General features: G+C 36.7%; 1 protein-coding gene and 1 long non-coding RNA gene across 9 annotated transcripts in view; one reads left to right on the plus strand and one right to left on the minus strand.

Annotated features, from left to right (window-relative positions):
* The window catches only part of LINGO2 (leucine rich repeat and Ig domain containing 2), a 454,439-nt gene that overhangs the window by 290,958 nt on the left and 135,491 nt on the right, over nt 1-27,990 (plus strand). For 2 of the 8 annotated variants that reach the window (XM_015849935.3, XM_015849936.3), the window contains exons 5-6: nt 15,436-15,478; nt 20,580-20,735. The exons of 2 other annotated variants lie outside the window; for them this stretch is intronic. In XM_015849935.3, the coding sequence (XP_015705421.1) occupies nt 20,694-20,735 (42 nt within the window). In that variant the 5' untranslated portion in view covers nt 15,436-15,478; nt 20,580-20,693. Of the gene's footprint in view, nt 1-15,088; nt 15,479-20,579; nt 20,736-27,990 lie in introns of those variants that run through there. 4 more of the 8 variants (XM_085528791.1, XM_032441226.2, XM_085528788.1 and 1 more) reach the window with 3 other exon arrangements.
* The window catches only part of LOC146753720 (uncharacterized), a 34,502-nt gene that overhangs the window by 1,570 nt on the left and 4,942 nt on the right, over nt 1-27,990 (minus strand). The window lies entirely within an intron of this gene.

Raw genomic sequence — 27,990 nt, forward strand, 5'->3', positions numbered from 1 at the left:
CTCATTTGCATTCCCTGGTTTGGGTTCATTTTTGCAACATTTGCTTTTCTACATCTTATTTCCTTTTCGGTTCTGTATAGAGAACCCTTCCAGTTTACTATTCTTGGAAATATGTTTTCTTGCTAGTACGAAGTAAGATTTTGTTCCCTTCCTTTTTCTTCCCCCTTCTGTATTACCTAGCATAAGGAATCTTATTTAGCAATTGGAATCAGTCTTGACAAAAAACTTTGCCTTTTTTTTTTTTCTGTGTTGTTAATGAACACTAACCTGGAAACCCTTATTTTATTTATGTGTGCTGTACTCTATTTAAGTTTCTGTTATAGGGTAGTCTATGATTAATACCTCAATTTGAATTTCAGCATCTCTTCTGACCATAAAGGGGTTTTTTCCTTCAGGCAATGAAGTACAGAATACTAAATAAGAATATGGAAAATGAAAGAATGAAGTTTAGGTGTAAGTGAACAGATAATGCCCTTTTTCATTCATTTGAGGTAAACTGGAATCAAGATAAATTGTCTCCCTGGATAACTTGGTATTGTTTGTGCCTTCATGCATTTGATTTATTTTTTTTCCATTGAAGATCCTGGTTTTCTGCAGTTCTTTCCTGGTGTTGATGGAGTAAGTTCAGGAGCAACAAGGAGCTTACTTCAAAATCAAGAACTTTAAAAAAAACAAAACCAATGTATTTCAAAATACTATTCCTTGAAATTTAAAGAATTTTGCAGATGCTGCACAATTGAATGAGGACTTAAATTTATTCAAGCTTTTTGGTACTGTCTCAAGTACTGCATCCTATAATACTTGGACTATTGATAATTCTAGTATTTGGTTCTCCAGTCAAAATTAACTATGCTCCTTACTATGTTTTCAGAATTGGAAGAAAATTTCTCTTTTTTTTTTTTTTGCAGCCCTCTCTTTTTCTATGCATTCTGCAGCTAAAGTAACCTCTGAGCCAAAGATGAAGGAGATTGCTGACTACTATTTCATTAATTAAATATAATAATAAGTAATGGTGGTCGTTAATAAGAATTACTAGTCAGAAAACAGAGGTGTGGTAGAGAATTGTCTTCAGCTGTGAATTACCTTCTACTGTAGAACAAATTAACAAACACATACAGCTTTCTTCATGATTTTGCCCATCTCCTTTATCTCACTGAATAATAACTGACATCTCTTAAACTTATTTTATTCTGGTTAGACCATACTAGGTAACATTTTCCCATCGTTCTAGTTAATGTTTTTTCACTTTGTTCATTATTTCTCTGAAAATAAGCACAAAAATGTCTTATTTCCTGTATCCTTAGGCAGTAGTTCCAGATTGTACATCAAATTGATGCTGGTGTATATCAGCTACTGTTGACATCAGTTAATGTTAAAAAGTCACAGTGAGATCACATTAGTGGGAAAATCTGGTTATTTGAATGTCTTACTGGCACAATTAAATTATTTGGCCCTCCTGAAGCTACTAGGCAGCATAACAAGAATGCGGCCTGAGAAGGTAATTTTTATATTCCACAGTAAAAAGTGTGTCTGTTTACTAGATGACCTCACCTAGTAAATTATAAAATGCAACCAAGATGCTCTAATAACTGTTTATGTGGCAATACAGCCATATTTTGTATTGCTCCAAAACAAACAAAACCCAATTATAAGAAAAAATAGTAGAGAACTCCTCAATTAGGGCATTGATTGAAGTAGAAAAATACTTCTTTTACTCTTGAGTAGAAAATCACCTAAATGAAGAGGGACTCAGACTAATTCAGACTTCAGTGCATCTCTTTTGCGTACTTGCTCCTATTGAATAGTTGTCAATTCTTTTTATCATCCAGTGAAGCATCTCCCAGCTGTGTTAATGATAATGGAAATAGAACTGACTTTCCCTGAAATGGAGCAATAGCCTGCCTTTATATTGTCCAGAACTGTTAACTTCCCTGTCCTTAAAATCCTTGGCATTTCATAATCCATGTCAGCAGTGCTGTGAAGATGCTTAATGTTGTCCTTCCTGCTCCCGGTCTGATGTCAGTTAATGCACAGTTGAGCAGAGCACGAAGACAGCCAAATCATCCTTAATTGCAGCAGTCTCATAAGCCAGTGCTCTGAGGACTACTTTCTACCTATTTCTCATGCAGCTGTGCAGATAGACTGGAAAATAACCCTCTGCCTTAATGCTTGGCAAGTGGAATTGAGTCCCTGCCTCAAAATAGTCTCAGGCATGATTCTTCTTACCTCTTTTTTTTCTATATAGGACATTCAGTTTTCCAGAAAGATCAGAATGTAGGCACAGATTCTTCCTCACCAGCCTGATCTTACAAAGTGTTACATTCCCTTTAAAGAGACAGAGCTACTTAAATCCTTTGCTGTGTAGGCTGGAAGGTATAGGAAGTGCACTGATTTATCTTGTTTGCAGTACAAATCACAACACTGTTCTGAAGGCATAGTTTAGTACTCACTACATGGCATCCATCCTCACCATACATAAAGGTAGTTTCTGTTATACATAGGTGCAAATATATATATGTATATACATATATGGGCTTTACAAATGAGTGACTTTTAAAAATACATTGTTGACATGTTCCTTTTGATCTCACTAAGGAAGTAATAATCAATTCCGCAGATATGTGCATAAACTTGTTAAATTAAGGACACATGAAATCATCTGTGGAGTCAAAGTACGACTACTCCCTGTGAACAAAAAGCAAAGGTAAACTGATGTGCAAGTTTTCTGCCAACTTCTTATTCCAATAAAAAAGGAAGCTCTAGGGACCAAATTTCTAAAGGCTCTTTGTGAGAAGAGAGGAAGGTCTTCAGTACGAATGTTTTTCTGAAACGCATGGTATCCTTGAATTTGATTGTTCCAAATGCTTGGGCTGCCTTCCATTTTATTATTCAGATGTAATCAAAGACAAGATTTATGACTGTAATGCACCACTTCTAACCAACTGAGAGTGCAATCTCTATTCCTTTCCTCTTGTTCAGATATCATAACAATTTCAACTCAAGTTAATAAAACTTCTCATCTGTACGAATAAGTTTTGTAGAGTGTTTTTCCATTATATAAGACTAAATTAAAACAAGTAGGAAAATAGGCAAAACTGAATACTCACAGCACTTTAAGCCACCAGAAACCACTTACCTGAGGTGTTTTGATGTTCATATGAAGCCTGCAGTTAACTATAAATGCTGCCTTGCAGATTAATAGAATTTCAAAAGCAAACATGTGCAAAGTATTCAGGATCCAAGCCATTTTCCTCACTTTTCACTTTCTGTCTCTCCTCTCCTCTCCTCTCCTCTCCTCTCCTCTCCTCTCCTCTCCTCTCCTCTCCTCTCCTCTCCTCTCCTCTCCTCTCCTCTCCTCTCCTCTCCTCTCCTCTCCTCTCCTCTCCTCTCCTCTCCTCTCCTCTCCTCTCCTCTCCTCTCCTCTCCTCTCCTCTCCTCTCCTCTCCCTCTACTTTCTCCTTCAGTCTTTTGAAGAATAACTAACTAATATGTTTTTAAGGCAGAAGATTACTTCACTGCTATGTTTATGCTGTACTGATATTCAGTTTGTTTCCTATTCTGCATGTTTTCTGCAGGCCTTCTGTATTTCTGTTAGTTCATAGAGAAACCTTTATTATTTACCTGTCTGTCTATCCATCTAAATGAAAACAGGGTTACTGTAATTTGAATGGAAGCTTGTGTTAAAAAGCAGTTGAATTAAAGCAGTGGGTAGTGCTGAACACTATTCTTTCCTCAAGAGACTAGAGGAAGATTTTTATTCTTTCAGGAGAGATGAGTGTGGCACTTCTAGAATCAGACATATACAATAGCTATAATCCTTCATGAAACAACCTGTATCCTAAAGAGCTTACTGCTCTTCCATAGGCAATCATAACAGATAAAAAAGAGGCTGCAGAGTTTCCAATGGATATTTTTTACCCAAGTGGGCTGACTGACCCAGGCGAAGTGTCTCTTTCCTTCTTGCTTCCTTCCTGGTCTGCTCCCACATTCTCATGCTTGACACACTGTGTTGAATTTAGTGGCCATCTGGCAGAAGTGAAGAATAAGAATGGTAGACAAGAACAGGTTTGGAGTAAAAAGAAGGCTATATGGATAAAGATTGTATACCCTTATATTTTAACTTTACATTGTATGCAGCCTTATGTAAATAAGGTATTTATGGCTATATAATATATATGGCTAAAATGCCAGTGGAATTACGTATGAAGTGCCTTTGAAGTGTTTGTAGTGTGTTTGGCACTAGACTTTCTTTTTTTTTTTAAATCATTCTAAATTGTATCATATGACTGTTTTCATTTCTTTCAGCCAATATTTCTTTATTGTTTTCTTACCCTAGATAGCTGTCAGGCCTCTGTTACCATAGTATCCAAAATCCTCCTCATCTTTAATGTGTTTCTCCTCCTAACTGCTGTCATGTCATGCTATTACCTGTGTTATTTTAACCAAGACAAAGTGAGACACTTACTTCAAGGAACCTTTTCCTTTCTTTGCATTTATTATCAATGTCAGCACTGCGATTCTTGTGCACCCCAGTTTAGTGAATCTCTCCTATTTGGGGACACTTATGAGTGCACTTAAAAGCAAATCAAAATCATTTGGAGCCAAGCAAGCACTTAACTGCTTATTCAAAAATAAGACTTCCAATTATGCTTACAACTGATATCCCCTTCTCCGGGTGCTGAAGAAAGGCATGACAGCAGCTCAGTTTTGGTTTCTATGCTTATTGATGTCCCCAGATCCAGAGCCTTAGCTTTGAGAATATTTGTGAATCGAGGTACTTCAAGCAGAACATCTGATGACTAATAGTAGAGGAGAGTTAGAATATTTTAAGGGAAAAACAATATGTTCTCTTTGTTTCATCATAGTTTGCTTAACATATACTTTCATAGTCACCTAGTGTCTTGGGAGCCTTATTAACATAGAGTATTATTTGTTTCCATTTCATCTATTTTTGTGGTCTATCTAAGCCTGCACTGGCCTAGTCAGGGTGAGGAAGGATGGGGACAGGCAGAAGAAAAACAGCAGAAGGAAAAAGCTGAGGACTACAGGAGTGGAAAAGCAAGGCTAATTATCATAGGATTTAATGTATGTAGGGTTAAAGAGAACAATTTCAAATTCTGTCTGCCCCCTCTCTCTTTTCCCTAATAAATACTGACTTTTTCCTCTATTTCCATGGAGATAATATAAAAATACCTGGACATAGTGGCTGTCATTCAGCAAATTACATATTTGTAATTTTCTCCTTGTTGAAAATTGTTGTTCTTGAGACATTTCCAGTGCACGGAAGGTTGAATAGGAAACACAATCACCTTGAGTTATTTTCATGTGTTGTATAAATTGTTACAAAAAGAAATAATGATAATCTGTAGAATAACCTCTGACAGCACATTATTCCTGTGTGGAACATCTCAAATAAGCCAGTGTATACTAAACCATGTCCATGGACTTTACTTCTTTTTTTTTGTTGTTGTTTATTTTTTCTTTTTTTCTTTTTTCTTTTTAATTGCAATTTGTGGCTGTAACTGTAACTGTAATTTCCCCTTCTTCAGCATGATACATGATGGCCAATACAATAGTTGTCATTTTGTAATATGATCATTCAGTTTTCTTCATGTACTATAAACTGTACTTTCAGAGCTGTTGAAGCATGCATCAAATCAGCTAAACACATAAACCACCTAGTGTGGACTTATTAACTAGTCTACCGCGTGCTGATGCTTCTATAATTTATATGGGCTAATTCTATTCAAATAAACTATACTAATTATGAATCTGATAAGCCTCTATTTTCCATAGATGGCACTGATTTAACAGAGTTTTGATTTTTTATTGAATATCGGTGTGAGAAATCTTGTGTAATCACAGTCCATGACAAACAATAAGCAACTTTTTGATGTCTCATAAAGGAGGTAGTCTGAATGCTGGGAGATTTCAACATGGCATTTTAAAAATACATTTAAAATGAAAATCAAGCGAGATGAATAAATTAGAAATAAAATAATTAATTGCTGCTTTCCCCTTTTATCTGTTACAAAAGCAAACTGTGATTATTTATCTTCATTTGAAGAATCTAGTAGAATTTTCTCTTTACAAAGAGAGGAATGACGTGAACAAAAACTCTCTAAGCACAGCTTCTTTGGTTTATTAGCCAATGTCAATCTCTTCTGTAACAATCAAGGAAAGAAAATAGACATGCAGTCAATTTTTTGATTTTATGCTCATTTTTGTGAAGTGTCCTCCAACACTTCTCTTTCTTTTCTGTTTTCCACTTAAATACATTTATAAATCCTCCTTACTTTTATCAATTTCCTTGAGAACCATGTACAGTTGCATAAATGAGATGTCAGCTTTTCTGTACTATCTGTAAAAGAAGGACTCAGTGCTAGATAGCTTTCACTTTTGCTGATGCCACCTTCATGTTATAGCCTTTGCCTTCAGAGAGGGCTCCCAAATCATTTTATTTCAGACTTCCATGCTTGCTGATGGTTATCAGAAGGCAGACATTCCTTACTTCTTTAAAACTTCCACATTATTAATAATAACAGAGGTAACTGGCAAACAGTAGTCATTATCAACCCATTAAAAAGTATAATACATATTCAACAGCTTTCAAGTTCTTTCTTCCTCAAAATAGTTTGAATGGCTGTTTTAAGCCACTGGCTTCAAAGAAGTCTTTTAAATGAATTTCATATATCACTGAGGCAAACAGTTTTGGGTGCCCCATTCATATTCACCAACAATTGAACAAGAGGTGCCATGCATGCACACTCAGAGCATCAGTAGTTTCTGCTGCCACAAATGGGAGGCAGGATGGGAACTGAGGAAGGGAACCACTGTTCTGTTTTAGTTTTTCGTTGTTTTAGCGAAGGCCTTGCAGTAAAAGCAGATTATGCAGAAAAAATTGAAGAGGCTTCTTGCAACTTGTAAAAATATTCTCTTATCATTTCTCACAGATTTTTAAGGTATGTTTAAAGCAATAGTGGCTGCATGTAATAGGAATATGTTGACAATGAGTGTATCTGCTAGTCTCTTCTTCTAAACATTCTAACAAAATTGCAGCAATGTCAGATAGTTATGAAGTTTCTCTTAAAATATATATAAGAAACAATCAGAGATTATATTTTATATGATACCAGTATTTGAACAGCCTTGTAGTCTTGGGCTTCGGGCATAAGTGTGAACTTAATCTGTTGTTTGGCTCTATATCAGTAGAGATAGTATTTGCAAGGTAAAATTTTTATAGAGTTATAGTGTCATGTTAGAATATATTTATCTCCCTTTAAAAATGCAAAGAAATACTATTATGTGTATATATTTCTGATCCATGACTCCTGAAGAATATGTATGTTTTCTTTGGAAATCCCATGATATGCAGTTACTTTCTAAAGTAATTATGAATACCGTGACCCTTAAAAAGGGAGATGAGCATTCCAGAGAGAGAATGCTTAACAATAACTCTGTTCAGTGATTTTAATTAAGTGGATATTTTTTAATAATTATTATTATTTTCTAGTAATGCCAGATAATAATAGCAGCTGTCATTACTTCCATTAGAAAGTAAATGCTTCTCTTCTAAGTGTCTTAGAAGTCATTCATAATGCCTTTTTAGATGCAGATAGCAATGAACTGAGATTGATTATTGCTTTGAGTACATTACTGTCCACACTGTTTACTGACAGCTTTTCTTTAAAACTAAAATCTTGAGATATTTGTGATTTATGGTTGTTTCAAGACTGATTTTATTCACCTTTTTTGGATGCCTTCTTTATGTTCTTATTTTTTTTTTGTCCATTGCTTGCTATCTTCGTGAAAGCAGCAGATAATTCACTGAATTGCTTCCAAACATGACGGTAGTTTTATGTCATTTCTAGTAATCTCATACTTTTGTTGATGAGTGTGTTGAAAACTCATTTCTAATAAGCAAGCAGTTCATTTTGTCCAAGCAGGAGTGCTTTCAGGGGACTAAATGCTTTTGCATATTCAGCTTTTCATTTTGAATCTCCTGAATTTTGTGTTTATCTGTGTGAGCAAGTTTAAATGTGGTTTTCTGCTTTTTGTAGTTGTCCTAAATTGTTCATGCCAAGCTGTTATTCATCTCAAGACATATAATGACAGAAACAGACAGCTTCAGTCGGGTTATTTAGGCTTATTATCAGTGTGTTGCTATTGCAGGCAGAATTTTTATATTATAATGATGTATTTGTTTCCTGTTCAACAAGGTGAGGTGCAAAATCCTGCACCAGATGAATCTGATTCTTACATATGTTTACAATCTATTCAATTTGGAGTTGGGTCAGAGAGGACATGAATCCGAATTTAAGTTACCTGGGATTCAAATTAATGGCATGGCTACCCCTGGTGAAGGACATTTGGTCTCTCTTACAAGTCCATCTTAAGAGCTCCCTTTTGATCCCTTCTGAGGATCAAATACAAAAGGCAGTTATCTGATCAGCTCCTCTTTCTAAACTAGACAAAATATGCCCATTTAGAATGACCTCTGCTTCCCACATTCATTTTTAAATGCCCCTGCCTGCCTCAAGTCTTCCTCAACAGGAGAATAACTAAGAGTTAAGTGGGATTTCTTCCCCCCATGGGAACCTAATGCTATGTCACAGAAGAGACTCTCAGGAGCTCAGCAAGGCAATCTATGCTATTAATATGATGTTGTGTGAAGGAAAATGTGTTTTTATCTGAGTTCTGTGGGAAGAAATAGCTGAGATTCATATGCAGCAATTCTCAGATTTTGGTTCTGCACTCAGTATAATGTATTGATTGTAAAATGGCTTATTTCCTGCAAGGATGCTATAATATTAAACATTCAATGAAGGCAGTAAATAAAAATAACTTTGTGCCTGATTTTAGCTCGGTTTGCCTGCTGCAGTATTTCCAAACAACATATAATTTCATATCGTCTTTCTCCCCAAAGTAAAATGCTTGTGTGTGTGTTTCTTGCAAATTAATAGAGTGTGTGCAGATAGACATACAAAACATCAGGAAAAAGGTATGCATTTGTGAGGATGTCTCAGGACAAGAAATGATTATTCCTTTTATTTATCTGTCCTCACTGTAATTCACATTAAAAGTCTTAGCTGCAATTTCAGCTACTCTAAATTACCGTCAGCAGAGGCACCTTACTTGTACCCTCTGAGGAAAAAGGCTGTTAAAACTGCTATTCTTGTTCCTTCATCAGCTATATTAGAATTAATCCAACTGTACTGAGTAGTCCATATTCCAAACATGCCTCGTTATTGATTCGGATGGATCAGAGGTGGAAAGACTGGTCTGAATGACTCAGCTAATCTATGTGGAGTCAGACTATTTTGAACTGTGTGCACAGAGGCGATCACACCAGCTATCAGTCTACTGATTGATGGGCAGAACTCCAAGTTGCTGCTCAATACAGACTTTCAGGAAAAAATAAGAAGTAAAAAAAAAAAAAAGAAAAACATTCTGAAGTGGAATGAAGAGCAAACTACCAAACCTCATTCAATTGTTGTTGAATGTAGTCGTTATTCCCTAATAGACTTTGCTAATGACTGCTTGTAATGCCTGTTTGTCCCAGCCCTGAAGAAAGGCAGGCTGACAAGCCTTTCATCCAATAGTTGAGCCCTTTCCTGGGAGAAGAATTTGAAACTTAGGTCTTTCTAAGCTGTTTTCAGTGAATACAGCTTCCAGAAAACATGAGAACAGCAGTTATTGTTCATGTAATTGCTTTTTGTGTACTTGGGGAGGGAGGACTAGAACATTAGTCCTGCTGCACACTGATAAACACTGCCAAAACAGTTGTTCTCATAACCGACTGCTGGAGGGCATTTTCTCCTGTTTTAATAACTCTCAAGCCAGGTGCATCGTATCCATCAGGGATTTTTGTTTATTTGTTTTTGTCTTCCACTTGTGTGGGGAGAAACAGACTTACTGAACAGTTCTATCACAGGCAAACTCAATGGTGGCTGCAATCTCAAAATATGTGTTGGTGTCTGTGCAGCTCTGCGTTAGAATGTATCTAAACAGGATATGTTTCTGATAGAAGGTGTGGAGAAAAAAATTGCTAAATTCTCCCCAAATCAATCAGAAGCCTTAACTCTCAAATGATGACAATTAGTAAATAACAGGAGTATCTGCCCCAGAGAGCACCTGGATAGCTGTGGCAGTCTTTTTGCTTGCAACATTCATAGCACATTTGACTCATCCACCAGTCACTCAGGAGCTGGTCGTTGCCTATTGCAAGTAATGCAGATGGGGAGAAGCTTGTGAGGATGGGGAAGTGAGTATAGTCACTTCTTTCTGAACAGTTTAAACTGGTCTGCTGTGAGATCTTAGCAGAAGGTGTAAACTGAAGTACAGTAGGGAACTGTTGTAACTTACAACATCAAATAACACACACATACTTCTTCTCATTTTTGTTATTGTTAGGGTGTTTTTTTGTTTGTTTGTTTGTTTGTTTGAGCCAAGTAGTGTATGACAAAGGCTTAATAGCAGGTGTCGTTCACAGTGATCCTGTGTTGTCCGCAATATGGCAAGATGAAAAATCTCCAGAGACTGTCTTGCTTTTTGTTTTACTTAAAAGTCAAAACAGAATGTGACACTGAGAGCAGAATGGCAGAAAAGCTCCTTCACACATAAAGCCTTCCCCTCTCAGGCTTTGCTGGGAGCTCTGGGATTCTTTTAATGAAGAGCTAGAAGGGCAAATCGCTAGTCTGTAAGGGCACCTCCATCCTTCCTGCATGGCCCTTGTGCTCCCTGCACCCATTGCCATCAGGTTCTTGAAACACACAGCTCTGCCTACATAGACAAGCAGGAGAGCTGGCGCAACTTGCTAAAGCAGTTACACTTTGCAGAATATGGGCAGCACAAGAGACATCAGGGTATTCCCCTTTTGCTACTTTATTCTTCTGTGGTTCTGACAGGAACACAGCGTCTTTTTTCAGTAAAACCAAGTGAAATTCCAGTTTGTGTTTTAAGAACTTCCTGTAATAGTTCACAGCAATATACCTGGGTCTCATGGGCTCCATTTTATTTGCTAATATTACTGATGCTTTTTCCATATTTCTTTTTAAGGTTCATTATCTTGATTTAAATACAAAGCTGCCTTCATTAATGCAGGTCTTGGCTTTTCTATATTAATGCTGTTAATTACCATAGTAGAAATCCATCTGTAATGTACCAGAGACTTAGTCTAGTCAAGTTGCTTGGAAAAAGAGTATTTTAAGGTGATAAATGAATGCATCATTTTTCTTGTTCTCTTCCATAGTTACATGTTAGTGGCATTGTTCTCAAGCTCATGTCAGTAAACAGATATCTGCAGATAATGACAGTATCACTTCAAAGATCCTAAGAAATCTGAGATGTAGTAGTCAATGAAGAATGAGTCTAAGCCACTAAGAATGTAAAGGTGGTGGAGGCTGTTGTATGGGTAGAGAAAAATGAGAATCCAGTGCTGTTTAAAGCAGGAACACACAGAAAGCGGTGATCAGGATAGAGATGTTTTGGTTATGTTCCTGCCAGGAATGCATTCCTTTTGTGGCTGTGATGAAGGTAATTCCTGACAAAGGACTCTGGCAGTGCATACTTGAACTTCCTGCAAAATTTCCCTGTGGATGCTGAGTAAATCTTTGGGGATAAATTAATTCCTTCTTCCTATGGCTGTAAGAATGTACCTCCCTTTGCATGCTAGCAGTGAATGCCCATTATTACTCCACGAAATAAAAACACATGATTCTAGTTTTTCTTGCTTTTATAATCAGCACACTAGGCATGCTTATATATAATCTGAGGACAGAAATTCATTCAGCTGTAATTATGCGATCTTGTTTGGCATCTAAATACATGATAAGAAATCAGTGATTAAATTTCCTTTCAGAATCTTTCTTCATCAGCCACAGAACAAGCTCAGTAATTATGCCTTTGTTATTGTGAGAACTGTGCCTTCACTATTGCATTGCTAATTGTTTACAGTTAAGGAAATTTATTTTTATAAATCACCCAACTGATTCTTTCTGGCTGGGTGATTCTCCATTGTTTTCAAAGGAGAAAACAGGGTTTATAGATTATGTTGAATGAAATTCATACGATCCTTCTAGTACACAAAATAGGACTACTCCAGTATACATAATACTCTGTTCTTCTACCAGACAATTTAATCCAAAATGATTAATAAATATTCACAGAACATCCCAGCAGAGACCTGCAGGTTGCCCCAAACAAGCTAGAGCTGCATCATTAGCTTGGTTAAGCTGGATGATTTTAGTGATCTCTTCCAACCTTAATGATTCCTTCATCAAAGAAAAGATAGTACCACGTTATAACTTGGGGTGAAATAAATCCATGCCCACTGCAGGCAGGGCTTTTGAACAACCTGATCGGTGGATAGCGTGCCTGCCCATGGCAGGGGTGAATGCTGTGATCATTAAGGGTCCTTTCTGAACCAAACCACCCTATGATTCCATGATCCTTTGAAATGTCATGTTTAACTCCCTGTGAACTTTGCATACTGAATCTTAATGTTGTTAACTGTCTTCTTGAAAGTTTCTTCTGGATGTATATATATTCAAATAGTAAAAACTCATGTAACAAATTTGAATTAGGGATGTATCTTTGTGAAATGTTATGCAGTCGTCACAGAATGTTGTCAGATACCTTTGCATCTGTGATTACTGTATAACAAAGCACTAACAGTGATGTGATCGTATAACAAAGAAATCCTTTATTGTCAAAATAAGGTAATAGGAGCCTAGGAGGTATTGGTTCTTAAGCCAATTCTTAAGTCAGTGATAATCATTATATATATATTTATTTTTTTGCATGAGGTGCAATGAGATTGAGATTCTAAAACAGTTGCAAGGTTTGTTCTGAACTTTTGACAAACATTTTGTTGATAGTATACTGAACTGAGAGAAGTTATCCTGAGAGGAAAAAGAGAAGACAAAAGACTTGCTGTACACCTGTTTGGGAATATAGGCATAAATTAAGAAATCTGTAATGTGAACAGGACTGGAAGAAGCCTGACATGATATACTAAGTCTTCTTTTTACAAGGTGGCAGACAGACGTATATATTTCATTATTCCCTAACATTACTGCATTTGTTTCTGATTAACTTTTAATCTGATTCAATGAAATTATCAAATCTTGCTCTTATGTTTTTCTAAACATAATTTTCATGACATTTCAAAAACCTCATCCTACAGAAAAAGTTGTCCTATGTACTTTTTTGTCGCAGTTAACATAGTTGAGGTTGTCAGAACTTGTGTTGTCTTGAAATAGATCTTCTTGTGCTGTTGAGTACATGCAAGCATATACTTAAGGAAAAAAAGGTTTTGCCATACTGAAAATCAGAACTCATATCTTTTTCTGAGACACAGATGTATGATCTACTTTTGCATTAGAAACCTAATAGTTAGGATAAGGTAGGATATGGAATTTTAGGGAAGATAAATCTTAAATTACATATGGTACAAATTTGCAAATAACTTATGTATAACCAGATTCAGAGTGCATGGCTTTTGGGATGTCTTTTGGCCCTCCCATGAAGGAGCTAGTAGTCAAATTGGTGAAAATAAGCCAACAAAGTAACAGCTTTTAAAAGTAACAGATTACTTTTATTCTTGCATCATTGTGATATTTCCTACAGAAGTGTTCTAGTGAAGTGAACCTGACAGAAATATCTTGGATGATCCTCATAAGCTGTGCATTTTACTATGAAGGAATTAAACCTGTGAAATTAAGATGAGTATGATAGTTGTTCTATTTGTATTATAATAAAGCAAGCTCAGTAGCAGAGTTACTGTATAGTATCTGGGCTGCTGCGCTCTCATATTTCAAGGATGATAGGTAATTTCATACTAACATGAAATTGGATGCAGCAAGTCTGCAGTTTCATGAATTAAGAAGTTCTCAGAGGTCTGAAAAGTAAATAAGTATTTTCAGTTAGTATTTGAAAATAGGAGACGTGTGTGTGTGTGCATGGCATGTGACCCAGGGATGGCACAGGAGTAAGCTGCTTCTTCGCAGTCTTTCAAAAACAGGACAGAATTGCCGATTTAACAAGAGGACTTTGATGTATTGAACTCAAGGGGCAGGATCATCAGACACTGTAAATTGCTTTCCTGAAATCACTCTAGACGCAGAGAAGCAAAGGATCTACTTCAGGCATTCTTCCATGATAAAGCATGAGAGAATCACAGTGTCATTCATAGAAAATGTGCAAATGACAGAAATTAAAATGGAAGAGGCTCATCAATGTGTTCTTTTGCAAAAGAAAAAAAAGAAAGAAAGAAAGAAAGAAAGAAAGAAAGAAAGAAAGAAAGAAAGAAAGAAAGAAAGAAAGAAAGAAAGAAAGAAAGAAAGAAAGAAAGAAAGAAAGAAAGAAAGAAAGAGAGAGAGAAAGAGAGAAAGAGAGGAAGGAAGGAAGGAAGGAAGGAAGGAAGGAAGGAAGGAAGGAAGGAAGGAAGGAAGGAAGGAAGGAAGGAAGGAAGGAAGGAAGGAAGGAAGGAAGGAAGGAAGGAAGGAAGGAAGGAAGGAAGGAAGGAAGGAAGGAAGGAAGGAAGGAAGGAAGGAAGGAAGGAAGGAAGGAAGGAAGGAAGGAAGGAAGGAAGGAAGGAAGGAAGGAAGGAAGGAAGGAAGGAAGGAAGGAAGGAAGGAAGGAAGGAAGGAAGGAAGGAAGGAAGGAAGGAAGGAAGGAAGGAAGGAAGGAAGGAAGGAAGGAAGGAAGGAAGGAAGGAAGGAAGAAAGAAAGAAAGAAAGAAAGAAAGAAAGAAAGAAAGAAAGAAAGAAAGAAAGAAAGAAAGAAAGAAAGAAAGAAAGAAAGAAAGAAAGAAAGAAAGAAAGAAAGAAAGAAAGAAAGAAAGAAAGAAAGAAAGAAAGAGAGTTTTTCCAGTGCTTTGTCCAATTTGCTGACACAAGCACTGGCAAACCAGGAGAAATCCAGCTGTTATATTCCCCTTCATCCAAAAAAAAAAAAAAAAAAAAGGCTGAGTAAGAGGTTAGAGCTAGGTATGTTATTTTCTGTCATCTGTGAGATTGGTATTATTTTTGAACAGTGTTGGTTAACTGCTGCCGCAGTAACCAGTGCTGCAGAGGGAGTACGAAATACTGTTGATTCCCGCTTCATAAAAATGGTCACTTTAGAAAGATTTCTTGCCAGACTTCATAATACAAAATGAGCTGAAATCCAGGTTGGGGAGAAGAGATGGGCAGGAACATATATTACAATGGACTTCCTTCTTGGAAACTTCAAAAGAGGTACTGAGGGATTGAACAAATTGCACTCACATCATGACGGTAGCTCTAAGTCAGAAATGAGCATGATGCTTGGTACTGAAAAACCTCTCATGCCTGCAGCCTGTCTATGCAAAGTAAAGGATTTTAAATTGCAGGAGGTTTTGTGCTTAGCTAAATTAGTAGTAGAAATTTTAATAGGTGGATTTTATTTTCAAAGGTGCAGTGATCAACTCCAGGACATTAACACATTAAGTCTTAAGGTAAGTTATTTATACTTTCAGTAATAGAATTTATCTAAATGCATCTTATGTTGCTGTTTACAGTTATATTGAAAGAAGGCTAAAAACGAGTTGCCTTCATGTTGTATGTTTGCCAATTATAGATATATATATATATATTTTATTCTGCATGGAAGAGTCAAGTTGTGTATTATGTTATTTGAGTTGACCTCAGGTCAAGTTGATCTCAGGTCACATATTTCACATCTTTTAACTGGGTGGAACAGGTTGACTGATTACTTGGCTGGTATGTTTTATTCTGTTTTGTGGCTTCCACTGTTAGGCCTGAAAATTAAAGAAAGATGCAAGACAATCCTTTAAAAATGTTATTAAACCTTTCTTATTTGGACATTAAGTTCTGACAGAATGTGTTCCAGAACTCCCAGTATGGATCTCTTCTTAGAACTTCTGCTTTCATTTTTAATATAAAATGCATCTGTAGCTTCAGGACTTCTGAGAAAATAATAATAATAATAATAAAATAAAAATAAAATAAAATAAAATAAAATAAAATAAATATTTTTTTAAAAAAGTGAAGAGGTGGAATTTTAATGATGCATGAAATAGATAGTAAATAGAAATGCAGAAATTTTTGAAACCAGAAATCATGTCTATTTTTACTGCTTGGCTGATGGGGTTCTCCATATGTGTTTGTGGTTTCTTGTGCTCTGTGAGAGCTCTGAGAGGTTAGAAAGCCACAGTGATGCAGCTAGAAAACTACTCTGCAGAATTCTCAGTGTTTATTATATTTCCCTGTTACGCAGCAGTTTGTTCATGCTCTTCCTCTCTTCAGGGCCTTAAAGAAGAAGCCTTTGCTCTGCCCAGCCCACACTAGATTCATTGGCAAAGACCTCCCTCCTTCCGTGCAAATGATGCTCTTGAAGCTCTTGGTACTTGTAGCCTGTAACCTTTGCATCAGATATTAGAAAGCAGTCTGTGAAGGCACATATACTACAACCACCACTAAATCTGTATCAGTGCAGCACTGAATTTTGTTTGTCCCTACATTCTATCTTCAGAAGGTTAGCCAAACAAAGTGAGATTCAGATAGCACCATCACACTGCTTCCTATTCTGTAAGTTCTCGTGGACTGTTCCTGAGCTTCTTAACTTTATTTTGTTGCTCTCTCCAGAATCACTTGTTTCTAAACCTCACTGAAATAACTGAAAACCCAGCACCAACATTTAAAACAAGACATCAGAATGCATTCATTACATCTGTGTTCTCTCTGACATGGCTCTTTCTCCATCCTTTGCCCATCCTCTTGGTTTAAATGGCAAACCCTTGGGTCAGATAATGTCTTATGCATTTATGTAAGGTAGTATAACAAGAACTTCTTAGTGTACTGTTCTACTTTTCCATTAATACTACTGAAAAAATATAATAATATTTAAATATAATAAAAAAGAAGCAATGAATATCTCCCCATACATCACCCTAACCATCCAAAAGCCAGTACTGTATATCCCTCATTTTCTTTCTTAAGAAACCTGGCAAAATGCTCAAACAGAAATGAGCAAGTGTAATTCTCAAAACTGAACTGGATTTCAGGCCATCACACTGTCAAAGCTCCAGAGAAGCACAGACAGGGCAGACTACTGTCACCAGTAGTGCCATAAAGCCTCTCAGTGTAACCAGTTCATTAATGAATTTCACTTTCATGACGGTGGAAATCCAACAGAAGGTGTAGGCTTGTTGTGCATGCCTTGCTTGTTTGACTTTACTACTGCCCATCAGGTAGCACACTTTTAGGTATTTGGTATTTAAAAAGCACTGTGCTTTTTAAAGTATTTTCCAGACTTCAACTTTACTGCCTCTCCGGTGTTATTACCTCAGTTCACTTTAAGACTGAGCTGCAGAGATGGTAGAAATGAACAGGCAGAGAATGAAATTGATGTTAAATATTAAACTTGTCTACTTAAATAGGGTTCAGGGGGTTTTAGATGTAGTGGCATGTTCTTCTGCAGATTCTTCTTTTAAATGCCAGTTTTGCTGAATGTCTGTGACTTCAAAAGTCACAGCTAATATTATTGCACTAAAAACACTGCCTTGGCAGAGAGCAGAGGCAAAATAAGCTTTCTTCTACTGCTATAAAACAGTATGCAATTACAAAACAGATCACACTGATTTGTCTCAAGGTAATGTGAAGTAACCAAAAGTTGTTCGTATTTTTTTCATTCTTTCAGCCATTTCATACAATTTCACAGAATCACAAAATGTTTGAGAACGTCAGGTACCTCTGGGGATGGTGTAGTTGAATGCTTCTGCTGAAAGCAGGATCAGCTACAGCTAGCTGCTCAGGATTGTATACAGTCAGGTTCTGAAAAGCACCAAGGATGGAGACTCTACAGTCTTTCTGAACAACCTGATCCAGTGTACAACCACCCTAACAGTAAGAGTGTCTTCTTGTGCTCAGACAGAATTTCAGTTTGTGGGTACTGCTTGTCACTGGGCTCTTCTGAGAAGAATTTACTCCATCTTCTTTATGGCTGAACACTCATGGAAACATCCTACTGACCCCACATGTATACTAATCCACCCCACCATCTTCAAATCACAGAACCACAGAATTTCCCAACTTGGAAGGACTTATAATGATCACCAGGACAGCCCAACTGCAGGCTCCACACAGAAGCAGCCAAAAATTAGGTTTCTTATAAGACTCACCTTCTCTTTTATTCCTGTTGAAGACAGTTTTGGTTATTTTTTGCTGTCTGTTGGTTTTCATGGTGATCTGCACCATAAAACAGGGTCAGAGGAGGTTATCAAACACCTTTTTTTCACATCACTTTTTCTACTCTATCTTTGGAGCTGATTTCTTCATAAAAGAATATACAAACCCATGTTTGTTGCCATTCATTTGACTTTTCATACTTAAATTCTGTAAAGTTTTTTGTCCCAATGATTGCTTTCTACACAGTCTGCTTCATATCATTTGTCTCTTTCACTAGAAGTAGAATGCTTCTAAAGCACTGTCCCATGTATCCATCCCACCCATCCTTAATCTGATTTTGCTGTACTTTCACACTCATGGGATGAATGGAGGCTTTCAAGCATCTTGAAGGAGGAATCTTGGTATATGCTGTCCTGAGCTAACAGATGATCTTCTTTCATCACTGCAAACAACATGCTCTTAGGTTAGTGCATTTCCAGGACATTTGCCTGCTCCTCCATCACTTTTATTTAGAAACAAGTATGCTTCATTGGTTAGGTACTCTCCCTTTCTTCTTTGTCCGCTCCAAGTTTAGGCAATACTTTTCTTCTTTGTAACCCAAATGTCCCCAGTTTAAGCACAGTTTCTCTTACTCTGTGTCAGGAATGTCTTCTGCCTACGTTATTAACAATTTCTAGTTTATGGAATTCTTGACCTCTGTCCAGACAGTTTATCTTTTGATCCTATTACTTTCCATTTTTCTCAGTGGCATTAAAGATCAAAGTGTCTCATTTTAGTTATAGAAATCCTGATGTATTAAAATCTGCAAGACAGATTTCCATGCCTTAGCCGACTGCTCTCATCACACTGTAAAACTAAAATTTGGAGGAATTTGTTGAGTGTCTAACCTCAGCCATACACAATCTTAGACACTCTGTGATAATTATCAATTAATACAATTGAATAATTGCTGTATTAAGTTGTTGTAATTCTGTTGTCATTCCGGAAAGTACTTACGAAAGCTGTACTTTTTTAGCTCGGCTCCTTTGTGAATCTGTGATACCACATTTCTAGGAGGTTTTCTTGCTTAGAGATGTGATTATGGAGTGATTGATAAAGAAAAAGTACCTTTCCCATTGTATTTTGTATTTTAGTTTGATAACAGATTTGCTCTGTAGCATTTTAGTGTGTTCCTTCCTCTGTCACACTAGAATTCAGTTCTTCTCATTGTGGAGGCTTCTACATCAATCAGTGGCTGATCAGCATGCATGAACTGAATGAAGAAGCTCTATTAAAATCTCAGTGCCAAATATTCAGTTGACATTCAAAGTTTGTTCCACACACTTTTTTCACTGTGCCTAGATTCATCTGGAAGGGACTTTCCTCACATCTAGAGGCTCACAGATTTGGAAAGATGTGGGAAGCCACTGAAGACTGAGGCAAAGAATTTGTTGAGTGCCTCAGCCTTCTCTGTGTCTGAAGTTGCCAGGTTCTCACTTGTTGTTTATTAGAGGACATTCACTCTCCTTGGCCTAACTGTTCTAAGTGGTGTACCTGCAAATGTTACTTTTCACATCCCTCACCAGGTTCAGTTCAGTCTGCACTTTGTGTTTCTTCACAGAATCACAGAATTATCAAGGTTGGAAAAGATCTAGATCATCCAGTCCAACCATCACCAATACTTCCCAGTTAAATCATATCCCTCAACACAACATCCAAACATTTCTTGAACACCCCCATGGTCGGTGACTCCAACACCTCCCTGGGCAGTGCATTCCAGTGCCTCACCACCCTTTCCAAAAAGTAATACTTCCTAATGTCCAGCCTGAATCTCCCCTGCCTCAGCTTCAAACCATTCCCTCTAGTTCTATCACTGATTACACGAGAGAAGAGGCCAACCCCCAGCTCACTACAACCTCCCTTCAGGAAGTTATATAGAGCAATAAAGTCTCCCCTGAGCCTCCTCTTCTCCTTCTCTTCTTGATCCCAGTGTCTTTCCTGATGCCAGTGTCCCTGGCAATATGTCTCTGCTTCCACTTCTTATGCATTTCCTTCTTTTCATTCAGTTTGGCCAACAGGCCCTTTTTCAGCCATGCCAGTCACCTGCCTCCTCTGCTCAACTGACCAATTCATATGAGAGGGGACTTGCAGGTTTATGTAAGAAGTAGTTTTATTTTTTTTTAAGATAGAAACAATTTATTAATCCTGACAGTTTTAATGAGTCAGTAAGACGACACATTGCATATACTTAGCAAAAATTGTTTATCTGGAATATGAGTTTGCAGTATGTGGTTTTGACATTTACCAGGTAATACGGCCTTGCACACACTTGTTTATAATGTATTAACTGATTAAGTTCACATGGCTTCTTGTACTAGGACATGGTTGGTTATTTTTCAATTAAAATAAAAGAATATCTGTGTCTTACAGGTTCGTTTCAAGCATTTTGAATGTGGTGTCGTGAGAGATGCTGTTGTCCATGACAGGTTGGGATTATCATGATCAAGTACTCTATTTTGACCACCCAGTTACTAAAAACTTTTCATGGTAGAGAGTAAAGGCTGGACTTTTAAAAGCAGTAAACAGGTAAGGCTATTTAAATCTTGTTTATGTATTGTCTGCTTAGAGGCTTATTTCAATTACAGCTGTTTATAGAATCATCTATCAAGTTCTTTCAAACTGGATATCCTCCTAATTGCCATCTCAGAGTAGTAGCTGCATCTTGGAACATAAATTTGCTACTCTGAAAGAGCAGTATGTTAAAGACCAGGTTAAAATAAAAGTTTAGTCATGTTCCTCAAACAAAACAGAAACACAAAGAACACTGGTTTTATTTTAAGCACCTTATTACCTACTATTAAAGAGCATTTGCACAGTTCTAACAGCTAAAAAATATCTGTATTCCACGAGCTCAAATGCAAAGAACCTCAAACTTCAGTTCAGGGCAGCTGTTTATTTTGTGCAGCAAATTGCTTTTGGCAAAAGAAGACATTCATTTTCCCTTATTACCTGTTAATAAGAAGAATCGTTGCTACACTAACTGGAGCTGAACCAGTATGAAGAGAATGGAAGAAATGTGAAAAATTAGGCAAGCACAGAAATTTAACGCCTACTGTGCACCTTCTTATATTAAAATATTGCTACCTGTATGAAGTGTGGGCCTGATGGCATGTTTATTTCAAGGTTGTTTTAGATTTGTGTTTTGTTTTATTATTAGATCCTGAGAATTCATTTTCATTTCCGGATAAGACTCCTGTTTTGGACTCTAAATAATTTATCTCATTCCTTAGAGCAATCTGTAGCAACCGATTCGTTTAGCATAAAGCAATTTGTTATGGATACATTCAAACATTACCAAAATACACCCTTCCTGTCTGACTTCATTTGGAGTTTCAGGAAACATGGAATAGAAGGTGAACAGTTTTGTTTTTTATTTTTTTCGGAATGTTGCTGTAGCTTTTCTCTTTTTAAGTGAAAATGTTAGATATTCATTATGCAGCAATATGGCATTTTGATGAAGAACTCGCTGTCATTGGAGACTCTTTTTGTTGGTATGTAGTCTTTGTGCTTATGACTGATATGATATTCATGTTTTCCTGTTTGTGCTGGTAAAGAGCAATTTACCAAGACTATATGCAAAACTGCCTTGGGTGTGTAGATGTGAGTAGATGTGGGTGCATACGCTTGCATCAATGTGAAAACCATACAAATATGTCACTTGGGTGAAAAAGAAAAAGCTTTTTCACTTGGGTGAAAAAGCAGTGTTCAGATAGCAGTCTATCATGTGAGCTTGACAACACGACTTCCAGGCATGTCCTCATTGATGAAAGCCAAACTGTAGATCAGAAAAGTTACCTTTAAATTTCATTTCCCATGCTTCTGGTTATGCAGAACATTCAGATACAGGTCAGCTGCTATCTGCATCTATACCACAGATAAACTACAATTTTGTCTATATATGAAAAATATTTGCAACAGAATTACTGTAAAAGGTGGAACAAGTGAGTTTTTGTTGTTGTTCTTAATGGTGTAGCACTGCATCTGAATTGTCTTCTGACTTAGAAACAAGTTATTTCAGGACTAGGTTTGTTTTAAATATCCCTGCCAATGTAGTGATTCGGACTCAGAACAGAAAAAGGAAGAAGGAGTGGGCCAATGACTACAATAATTTGGCTGTTGTGAAAACACCGTGTTGCAGCTCAATTTAGAGGTACAGAATTAGGAAAATTTAATGTCGATGTTAAGTGATAGAAAAAAACATTTCTTTAAAATGACATCTTACAATGTTTTTTCTTTTTAGTCTGAAGTTTATTTCCCACGGAAACCCATAGCCTGGTAAAACATGCTTCTCATATGCCAGTGTTTCTCATGGTAGCTTTATCCTTATGTTAATCATGTAAAGTTGGAGTGAGTCACTTTTGAATTGGGATCTTTTGTGCTAAGGTCATCTTAATCTCCTCAAGCCTCTGACTTTTATCCATTTAAAAACCGATAAATTTAATCATTTAATTTAAGGGTCAGTTAGAAAAAGAAGTCAACATTAATAATACTGTCAGTTATACTTAACAAGCATTGAGGGTATGCAGTGTGTGTAACATGAGGCAAAAGAAACATGATGGCCTTATCTTGCCTTTCACAAAATAATGCATTTTTATTCAGTTGTAGAAGATTTCTGCTGTCTGTAACTCATCATCTGCAAAAATGAGATCTTCCTGTTCTCCCTCAACTACCTCTTCATGATAGCTGCATGCACTTGTTATCCTATGAAGGCCCAGTGCTTTTTTTAGGGGCAGGAGGGAGAACTGGGACAACCATAGCCACCTACTGCACAACTCTGATATTTTTATGAGAGATTTTTCTCACTGCATGAGAAACTGTTCTCAGAGGCTTACATTAACTCCTGAAAGAGTTAAAGTGAGGTATCATTTTTTTACTGATTTGTGGGGATTTCTTATTTTTTTATAGTTTAATTTTGATTTAATAGCATTACCTGCTAGTATCTGAGAGGCAGCCAGAAATTTCTGTCCAGAAGTTTCTATGTTGTTTTTAGGCTTTGGTTGTATAGATATCAAAATGACAGCTCCAATCCTAGGTCAGAAATGCTTTTCTTTCAAAATGCTGTGTATACTTTCTGAAGTTCCTGAGTAATAGAAATTTAGATAGATACAGTACTAATGTATGTGGCGGACTCTTAATATTTCATGGATTTTAAATAAAAATGAAAATCTTTCCTAAAGGCAATGAGTTCTTTCATATTGTGAAAGCTTTGCATAGACTACACATTGGATACCTAACTGTGGCATGCAAAATAGCTAAAGACACTGTGCTTTTGGGAAGGACTTGAAGATAAATATGTATTTTAGATCTGGAAGCTTTAAGTGAATGATAATAGTACCATGTTCTTCCTTTAGCATTATTACTGGCGGGGCAGCTGCTTGATAACTCCAAGTCACTCTGGAGCTGTTCAAATTAGTGTACAGGCAGTATGAAGTCAACCTTTCTGGGAGTACAGGGATAAGATGATCAAGTTTATGATCCCTTTGTGATTTTCTGAGTCTCACCTGAATATATTTTGAAACTTAGATTGCAGACCATTTTTCCTACAAAAAAAACTGGTTTCCCTTTGACTTATTCCTCCTACCACTTCTTCCTTCATTTGAAGTTTATATACTTTAATGTTTCTATTACGTAGCATTTCTTGACTTCATTTGAAGAATAGTGTCTTCTTGTAAGACAAGGTTCCAGAACCATGTAAATATGTACAAATATAAAATTCATTTATGTCTAAAATATTCTGTAATCTGCTGTGGTAAAAGAAGGTATGTAAAGGATTGAACCTCAGGAATCAGAAGACTAACAATATGAAAATAAAATATATTGCAGTTTAATTGTTTTTTATTGTAATACTAAGTTACTAAGGCCCATCTTCAGGTATCTGAAGTTAAATAAGGCTGATGGTGGTTTTTTGCAATAAAACATACTTCTGCATATCATTTTCTCTTTCCTTCTAAGGCCAAGTGATTCATTTTACTGGGCTGTTTTTAGACTCTGATAGGGAAAATCTGATTAAATCTGGGCAAGTGCCTTCACTGGACCACCAAGAAAAAGAAAGCACTGTTTTTCATAGTCACAGAATCCTTTAAATTGGAAGATGACCCTTTAAGGCCACCTTGTCCAACTTCCCTGCAATGAACAGGGACATCTAGAGTGACATCAGGTTGCTCATAGCCACCTCCAGCGTGACATTGAGGGTCTCCTGGGACGGGACCTCCACCACATCTCTGGGTAGCTTGTTTCAGTGCCATGTACATGTTTTTATGTAAATGCTGTGCAAAAGCTCTGTTGATCTTAGTGGCTCTCTGGAACACAGAAGATGATTTCTTCCTCTTTCCTTCTCTTCCACATTTCAGTTATTTGAAAGAACTTGCTACTTCTGGTAACTTATAACGTGTGCAAATGAACTGTGGCATACTTTTATTAAAGTTCCATTAAGTTTATAAGTGAAAGTGTAAGGAAGGCCTCCACAGTTGGAGGAAACAAAGCATGGATTTAAGAAATCTGCTTATATCTCTCCACTGTTTATTGTGGACCAGAAAGGCAGGAAGCACCTCTAAACTTCACCTATACAAACTGTCCCCTCCCACCAGTTGTGCCTGGCTGTAGTGTGCTGTGGACCAATTCAAGTGTCATATGGGCAGATGATGGTGCTACTCTGACACAGTCAGAAAGCTGGAAAGACAGTTCTGTCCTCCTCTACCAGACAACCCACCAAACAGATGGATAGGAAAATGCAAATATCAGAGAGCTTCATCAGCATCATCTATTCATATGCACAGAGGTGAATAAAATAGTGTTTGCCTTATAGAGAACAATGTAAAATGTAACTCACTTTTCTTTGACTTGCAGATTATCGTCCCCTTGGAACCACTCTACTCTTACTTAAACACATCCTTGCAGGGTGTGACATATCAACCCAGAGTCGGTCAATATCCAGTGCCTGTGACTCTTAAAACTCATTCCCATACGTGTTTTTTGAAATGAAATCTCATAATCCTGTTCCTCAAATTTATGTTTCAATTAAAAACGAAGTAGCTTCTTCCAAACTTTATTTCTCTTACATGGCTTTTATCTCTTGGTTTTAACCTCATTTTATACCCTTATCAATCATTAAATTTCAACTCTCTAGCAAGTTCAGCTGACCAAGAAAAGAAGCCAAAAATAAATGCATAGCTGAAAGAATGTAGCCAGACTTTACAATCTATGAATTGAATCTGAGAATCTTTTAAATTTATTTCAGGTGTTCTTGAAAATCTAAAAACTCTCCGAATGTAAACATCACTTCACAGAAGGATACACAACAGTAATGTTAGAAGAGCATGCATTTATATAAGCAGTGCCAATGATTAGGCTTATTCCTTGTAGTACCAGGTATTTTGCTATTATGCAATTTGTACAGATAAATATAAATCTACATGAAAGTCTCTTCCTATTTATTCTTTTTCTCAGGTCCTCTTGTTTGGATGAGATTTCAGTCCCACTATAGGCACATTTTAGAAGTGTCCTCTCCTTTTCAAGGACATTTATGTACATAAAAGAGATTCAGGTGGTAATCTGATTGTCTGGGGATTTTATCAAAATCAAATGGCACTTTGAACTTTCTGTCTTTACAATTTCATGGTTTTACAGTTTAACTTTTATGAGTGTTTGCTTTTCTCCTCTTACTGTCTGACCTGTTGTGACATTGTAAAAGCAACACATGCTTGCACGCTTCTCAGAACACAAGAGCTTCATTCTGTGATGAGACAGCAATGAACAACTGAGGCACTATTGTTAGTGTGATGCAATTTGATGGGGCTTCTCTAGCTAAGGATAGATTTTTACAGATTGGAAAAGAAAATTTATTTAACAGTGTACACTCAGATAAGCTTCAACTTTATATAAAGCTCCTAAACAAGATGTGCTCAATATCTCATTTTCTGTCAAATAAATAATATGTGTTTTAAGAAGTCTCTACAAAAGCATTTCAAGTCATATATTTTAGCAGCTTTGAATGAGCTGTCCAAGTCAGTTAAATAGTCTGTCCTTTCTTCCTCCCCCTAGAAAGGACAGAAAGTAGAGGAAGGAAGAAGGAAAAACTTTTAATACATAGCTATACCATGAAATGTCCTTTAAAGTATCCTTTTCAACCACTGTAGCTTGATAACTGGAATGGCATGTATATTGCAGCAAATTCTGCTGTATTCTGGAGGGTATGCATTTGAGAATAACTTTCTCCACCAGGAAAAGCAGAAATAACATTAATAGTAATTCTACTGCAGTGTAAATGCTTTAATTAAACCTACAGATTCAGAGAAAAGCACAGGTTCAGTCCTCATTTCTAGCCTTTCTAAGAACTGTACTTGAGGAGCTCTGCAGTTGTCACTGGCTATTCCTGCTCCCATGCTTTTGTTACTGTAGTGATGCAGGCTGATTAGAAGTGCTTTTAAAGATACTGGACAAATCCTGGTCTGAACAGTGAAGAAGAACTCTTCATAGAAAGTGAGTACAGCTCTCACTGAAAATGTGAAAATGTGTATGAAGACCATTAAGTGGAGCAATAGAAGACCTGGTCTTGAATCCTCTTTGCAGTTTGCAGCCTCTGTGAGCATAGTGTTGAATGTACAGGCCTGATCTGAAATCCATACAAGTAATGCCCATTCACTGAGATTCCCTGTGAATGCAAAGCATGCAGAATTACTAAGTGAATCTTCATGTATTAACTCTTCATCACTAAATGCTGCTACAGTATCTAAGGTTTTGAGCATTCTTTTGAGTTATATCTATTATTAACCAGATGGCATATTGTATTGTCCTGGTTCGTGAGCAGCTCAGAATCATTCTTGTCTCTTCTGTGACAGCTTGCTTTACACAGGAAAAGGGATTGTTATAGGTAATCAATAAGTTACAGAATTCTGGCGAATGTTGCTACGAGATGTGAAACTACATTTTGACATTTTAAGCTTTTTATAAACTGAGGTAGTTTTTTTCCTGCACCACCTCTTTATCTTTTGTTTGTTTGTTTTCCATATGGGTAGTAAACATTATTAAGCACCCTTCTTAATTGTGAATGTGGAAATTAAATCTACCGTATGTTGCATAACAAGTATGTTGAAAAATAGCACTGAATTGAACTGTTTGCATTTTGAGATATTTTATAGATGCTTCAAGCTGAAACCAGGTAGCGTCAGAATGTTTCACATCTACTTTTCTTCTTGTGTAGCTGCAGTGAAATCAGAACTACTTAGGAGCAGGCTGCTGTAGGATGGTGCTTGTTCTCAAGTCAAGTAGCCTTTCACAGTGAACAGCAAGATATTTAATTTTATTAACAGGATAAACTACTTTAGCTTCCTGTCTTCAATGTGATGTGTTCTATAAAGGAAAGAATAAAGTATTCTGACAATGCTCTATTCTACTGCTGTAAAACTAACTTCACATTAAGACATAACTGTATGTATCATTTGTATAATAAATACATAGGATATATACGACCATCTGGGTGCATAATTCCAGGATACAGGAAATTACATTCAAGTGAATGCATGTTAGAAATTCTGGCCACAAACTTTATGAGGATATATTTAGTTTGGTTTTTAGAGGAGCTGTGATGTGAACTTTCGTCGTTCACAGTCATCTCCTTGTGTTCTAATTCTATCTCAGTAATAACCACATTTCCAGTCAGAAGACAGTGTAATGATTCATCGTAACTGATTCTGTGAAATTAGAACACTGATACTGCTATTACTTCCCCGTCATAGTCTCCTTCTAGCAAAGCAAAAGAGTGCATTGGATTTTCTCTTTGCAT

This window comes from Coturnix japonica, chromosome Z, assembly GCF_054131305.1.
Source record: "Coturnix japonica strain WE chromosome Z, WE-NBRP24, whole genome shotgun sequence".
Classification (NCBI taxonomy): Eukaryota; Metazoa; Chordata; class Aves; order Galliformes; family Phasianidae; genus Coturnix; species Coturnix japonica.